The 6,170-nt window shown below is 42.8% G+C and overlaps 1 protein-coding gene across 7 annotated transcripts; it reads left to right on the top strand.

The window, feature by feature from the left end:
• Positions 1–74: 74 nt before the first annotated feature.
• On the top strand, positions 75–6,096 carry LOC110528186 (uncharacterized). 7 transcript variants are annotated; one of them, XR_016497336.1, is made up of 4 exons: positions 75–532; positions 3,527–3,602; positions 4,214–4,382; positions 4,680–6,096. XR_016497336.1 is itself a non-coding variant. In XM_021610042.3 (2 exons), the coding sequence occupies exon 2, from the start codon at positions 916–918 to the stop codon at positions 1,894–1,896; it is 981 nt and encodes a 326-aa protein (XP_021465717.3). In that variant the 5' UTR covers positions 94–532; positions 907–915; the 3' UTR covers positions 1,897–2,491. The 7 variants fall into 7 exon arrangements, 2 of the variants coding, with proteins under 2 accessions (XP_021465717.3, XP_090097537.1); XR_016497335.1 differs by lacking the exon at positions 4,214–4,382; XR_016497338.1 differs by lacking the exon at positions 75–532 and having other exon boundaries at positions 3,269–3,602; positions 4,742–6,096.
• Positions 6,097–6,170: the final 74 nt, after the last annotated feature.

The following is a 6,170-nucleotide window of genomic DNA, read 5'->3' on the forward strand; positions in this document are numbered from 1 at the left end:
CATCCGGGTATCTCAAGCACCCCGGTAAAACACAAGAGTTGCAGTAATGAACATTTACCAACAGGTGGCATCACTGTGCCATCTTACACCCATAACAGTGGGTGCAATAATTGAATAACATGGATTTCTAAATGTATTTTGCGACGCTCGCGCACGCGACGTGTCCGGTCTGGTCAGCATGTAAGCATTAACGTTGAGTTTCACCAAAGATGATCTAGCCTTTTCTCTTCCACTCCCATGACGACAGTCAGTGACTGGTAAGGAAATAGTGGATGGACTGTTGTTGATTTATTTACACTTATGTAAACTCTAGTATCAGAATCCCAGATCGGTAACATTGTGGGAGGCAACCCGTATATCTAGACTAGAGAGACGAATGTGAACCCATCGTCGGCGGGTTCTTGAGGAACGCAAATTACATATAACACTGGCTAATACAGTACCAGTTTCTCCGATGTAAAATAAGAGGAGCCGTTGTCAATCCAAAGGTTGTTCGTGCGCCCATTTGCTCTTCAAGTTAGTTCTCTATAACGTGAGTATTCTCATTCTGTGGAAAGTTACAAGTACAACCTCGTAATCAATAGAATGTCTACTCGTAATCATAAATACATGTGTTTGTTTAAACTACATTCCTGGAGTGAGAGCAGAGTCCTTTGACTTTGGGTAATTTAAACTAGTGTAGGGTGTTCTGTTGCAACATGGTGGAATATAGAAATGTATATCAAATTGTGAAACATCATTATTCGATAACAACACCGACCAAGAACGTGCTTGTATTTCCAATTAATTGATTTACTACTACTAAGTGCATTTAGCATATCTTGAGATTAATTACATAATACAAATAGTTGAATTGAAGTCAATTGAATTTAAACGCCTAATATTCAGTACAATTCATCCTCTCAGGGTAGGAGAATGAAGCGTATAAATGCCAGAGGGATAGAGGAGACCTATTTTTGGGGAACACAAAAGACTCTAAACACACTGAGAGACATGGAAGGCCTCTCTTGTTACAAGAATGTTCAGAAAGACATCCCACAGCTCACTGATATTGAGTTTCACATATCCAGTGTGACCCATGTCACCACAAAGTCTGGTCTTGATGGAATCTTGGATTCAGGTGGATTTAAGGGTGGGGAGAAGAGTCTCCTGTGGTGGGGTCTAGCGATAGACCATGATGATATCAGAGCAGCAGAAGACCGTTACCTGGAGAAGATCTTCCCAGACAGAACACCTGAACAAAGACAGATGCAGCAACCCATCCTCAGCAAGTTCACCACCTCACCTGCCTTCAGGAAGGCATCACGTTATGGGAACTTCAGGTTCACTTTCAGTCTGTCTGATCTCCTGATGATGTACAGTCAGCAGATCTGTGGTGGAGAAGAGCCTGTCCTGAGAGTGTATGGAACTACTGTCTACAAACAAGAGATTATGTACACAATGCTTGTTCACAGTCCAGGTGTACAGGAATTGGAGAAGTACCCAGCTCTTAATAATGGTGGAGAAGATGTTTTTATATACCAAGAAGGGTCCATGGTCTGGCATGCACAAGCAGTGTCTGAAACCCATGAGTTTCAGCCGGTAATTCATAGGCCACAGGTGGTTGAAGTGGAACCTTTTGATTGTTTGTATGAATATGACAAGTGGTATGTTTGGGACCATGTGACCCTGGCGTTCCACCTGCCAGAAGGTCAGACCCTACAAGTTGATAGAGAAGAACTGATCGAAAACCTCACTGCTTGTGAGGCTGTTGATCCATTTCTTGGGGTAAGGTGTGTCTCCAACAGCTACAACTGTGCATGTAATTGTTGTCGTCTAAACCGCTCTGAAGCTGAATACATTGTGAAGCAGAAAAGAAGAGACAAGCAATCAGACAGCACCAACAGTACCTCGTAGCTTTTGGAAGCTACAGGAAATATTTATGCATATTTATAACTCAATTATGAACCCAGAATAACCAAACTAACTATAACACATTCTTGTGTGGTTTCCTTTCTCATTTCATGACAGAGAGCTGAATTCATTCAGAACATCATCATATGATAAGGATTAAATCATGTCACGTGAGGTGTTTATAATTGATGCTATTAAGTATGTATTACCACTAGACTGTTTTTTCATATTTGATGTAGTTATATATGAGGTTAGAACCCATTTAATATATTATATTTTTCAATTAAATTAAAATATTTATGCCTATATGTCAAAGTAAACAATGACTGTCAATTGGGTGGAGCTCTTTTTCCCCACTCTCATTATTTATACCCCACATAAATGTTTATTGGTTAACACATACAGTATTTTGTATTCTTGCTTTTACTAAGATAGGTTACATTTGATAAGGAGTCATTGAAATCGGCTAGAAGAGTGCCCCTCTGTTATTGATCCATTACCAGGGAGCATCTTATTACATTCACATTATCTGGTTTCACTGAACTTCTTGTGCAGGTCCATCTTTCCACCTTAATAAAAACATAAATGTAACACCTTATTTTACAGTACTGTTTCCACTGTTTTTATCTGGGGATACTTTCTGGTACTTATTTCAAAGAATTCATACCCAATTTGTAAACATCTGCTACTTATTTCAATAGATCCAATGGCCAGTAGCATACCACCCTGCATACCACTGCTGGCTTGCTTCTGAAGCTAAGCAGGGTTGGTCCTGGTCAGTCCCTGGATGGGAGACCAGATGCTGCTGGAAGTGGTGTTTGAGGCACTCTTTCCTCTGGTCTAAAAAATAATATATATATATATATCCCAATGCCCCAGGGCAGTGATTGGGGACACTGCCCTGTGTAGGGTGCTGTCTTTCGGATGGGACGTTAAATGGGTGTCCTGACTCTCTGAGGTCATTAAAGATCCCATGGCACTTATCGTAAGAGTAGGGGTGTTAACCCTGGTGTCCTGTCTAAATTCCCAATCTGGCCCTCAAACCATCATGGTCACCTAATAATCCCCAGTTTACAATTGGCTCATTCATCCCCCTCTACTCCCCTATAACTATTCCCCAGGTTGTTGCTGTAAATGAGAATGTGTTCTCAGTCAACTTACCTGGATAAAATAGAAACAAGGTCCATTTACTATGAAATGTCTCAGTAAGAACCTGATAATTACATATTGTAAAGTGCTATCTACAAAGAGACAGCTCACCGTGGTAAACAAGTTAGGACCTTCAAAACACAGGCAAACAGCAACCACTAGCGGCTGTTCAGGCTACTTATTAACCTGATAGTCATTCAGTTCTCAAGAAATGAAACTAGATTTCCTACGTAGGGTGTGGCTAAAGACTTCAGTTACAAAAGGCTTTGTTTACACAGACAGCCTAATTCTGATATTTTTCACTTATTGGTCTTTTGACCAATCAGATCAGCTCTGAAAAAGATCTGATGTGAAAAGGTCTGACGTTATTGGTCAGAAGACCAACTAGTGGAAAAAAGATCAGAAACGGGCTGCAAGTCTAAACACAGCCTTAAGGATCAGAGTCAGTATGAATAGATACAAACATACGATTGGGACATTTCAGCTGCCATACAGTGGGGAGACATCAACTGAAGGCCGCCAATCTGAAACTACAATCAAGCAGCAAGTCTCCAAACAAAGTAAGTTATTGTAGGTTATGTTAAAGAAACAATGCATTTCATGACAATTTGAATAAATTACACATACTTACAGTACATAATTTCATGAAATAACCACATATAAAGCACTAAATAAACAGTGCTAAACACTGCTAGAATCCTGACTAGAACCTAAAAAAGGTATCATATTACTCCAGTGCTAGCCTCTACACTGGCTTCCTGTTAAGGCAAGGTTTTACTGCTAACCTACAAAGCATTACATGGGCTTGCTCCTACCTATCTTTCTGATTTGGTCCTGCCGTACATACCTACACGTACGCTACGGTCACAAGACGCAGGCCTCCTAACTGTCCCTAGAATTTCTAAGCAAACAGCTGGAGGCAGGGATTTCTCCTATATAGCTCCATTTTTATTGAATGGTCTGCCTACCTATGTGAGAGATGCAGACTCGGTCTTGACCTTTAAGTCTTTATTGAAGACTCATCTCTTCAGTAGATCCTATGATTGAGTGTAGTCTGGCCCAGGAGTGTGAAGGTGAACGGAAAGGCACTGGAGCAATGAACCGCCCTTGCTGTCTGCCTGTCCGATTCCCCTCTTTCCACTGGGATTCTCTGCCTCTAACCCTATTACAGGGGCTGAGTCACTGGCTTCCTGAAGCTCTTCCATGCCGTCCCTAGGAGCGGTCCATCACTTGAGTGGGTTGAGTCACTAACGTGATCTTCCTGTCCGGGTTGGCGCCCCTCCTTGGGTTGTGCAGTGGGGGAGATCTTTGTGGGCTAAACTCAGCCTTGTCTCAGGATGGTAAGTTGGTGGTTGAAGATATCCCTGTAGTGGTTTGGGGGCTGTGCTTTGGCAAAGTGGGTGGGGTTATATCCTGCCTGTTTGGCCCTGTCCGGGGGTATCGTCGGACCTGGCCACAGTGTCTCCCGACCCCTCCTGTCTCAGCCTCCAGTATTTATGCGGCAGTAGTTTATGTGTCGGGGGGCTAGGGTCAGTCTGTTACATCTGGAGTATTTCTCTTGTCTTATCCGGTGTCCTGTGTGAATTTAAGTATGCTCTCTCTAATTCTCTCTTTTTCTCTCTTTCTTTCTCTCGGAGGACCTGAGCCCTAGGACCATGCCTCGGGACTACCTAGTCTGATGACCCCTTTCTGTCCCCAGTCCACCTGGTCGTGCTGCTGCTCCAGTTTCAACTGTTCTCCTTGCGGCTATGGAACCCTGACCTGTTCACCGAATGTGCTACCTGTCCCAGACCTGCTGTTTTGGACACTCTCTCTACCGCACCTGCTGTCTCTAACTCTGAATGATCGGCTATGAAAAGCCAACTGACATTTACTCCTGAGGTGCTGACCTCGATCCAACTCAAGAGACATGGATTGTGTATGTGTGCCATTCAGAGAGTGAATGGGCAAGGCAAAATATTCAAGTTCCTTCAAACGGGGTATGGTATTAGGTGCCATGGGCACTGGTTTGTGTCAAGAACTGCAACGCTGCTGTTTTTTTCACTCAACAGTTTCCAGTATATCAAGAATGGTCCAATACCCAAACAAAGGGCATCCAGCCAACTTGACACAACTGTGGGAAGCATTGGAGGGAACATGGACCAGCATCCCTGTGAAATGCTTGACACCTTGTGGAGTCCATGCTCCAATGAGTTGAGACTGTTCTGAGGGCAAAAGGGGGCACTACTCAACATTAGGAAGGTGTTCTTAATGTTTTGTACACTCAGTATCCATTGTTTCCATGAACAGCTATTTCTACATTTAAAAAGAAATAATGTTACATATATTTTCTCATATTTAGGTACAGTATTTTTCATACAAAGAAGCACATTACTTCTCATATTCAGTGCTTAGTGCTCACAAGGGCTTTATTGTAATACCCACTAGAGGGCAGCACAGACTCACAAATCCATTTGATACATGAAAAATATTACCAAAACGAGCTGCACTGGTCTTTCTCATTTCGATCTTTTACAGCTCAGTATTGACTATTATTCTCACACAGTAAAGTCATAACCTCTTGGTTAACACAGTCCCCTAATCTACTGCCTTTATACAGTTCACAGAGCAATAAGACACCTTTCTAAACAGATAGAAGGGATTGATGGCACTCCGCTAGTGCTGAAGACATGCACTCAGCAGCAACCCACCACATCCACAACCTCCTACTACCCTCCATCTGGTCATATCCATCTTCAGACCCCTCACCCCCTCTCCCCAGGTATATTACTATTCTCTCAGAGATCCTGTTCCTCTGCACCGCTCTCCCCTGGCAGATTCATAGCAGTTTCTCTCAGCATGTTTGTAATGTGAGCGTTGTGAGAGGAATTATTTGGTCGGATCAGGAGGGAACAGTATATACACCATATATTGTCTCATGTTAACCATATTTCCCTGTGTCATGTGGCGTGAAGGTGGCATGTTGTACGATATTACCCCAGTTCCTTCACTGATTCCTGAAGCACTGATTGATGAGCTGGTAATATGGTGGAATAAAGTTATTATTCTCTCGCACTCTGATATAACGTGCACACACAAACACAGAGACACATGCAGAACAGAGCAGACAGCGGGGGGTTAAGCCGACA

This window comes from Oncorhynchus mykiss, chromosome 7, assembly GCF_057628025.1.
Source record: "Oncorhynchus mykiss isolate SJ-2025 chromosome 7, ASM5762802v1, whole genome shotgun sequence".
NCBI classification, from domain to species: Eukaryota; Metazoa; Chordata; class Actinopteri; order Salmoniformes; family Salmonidae; genus Oncorhynchus; species Oncorhynchus mykiss.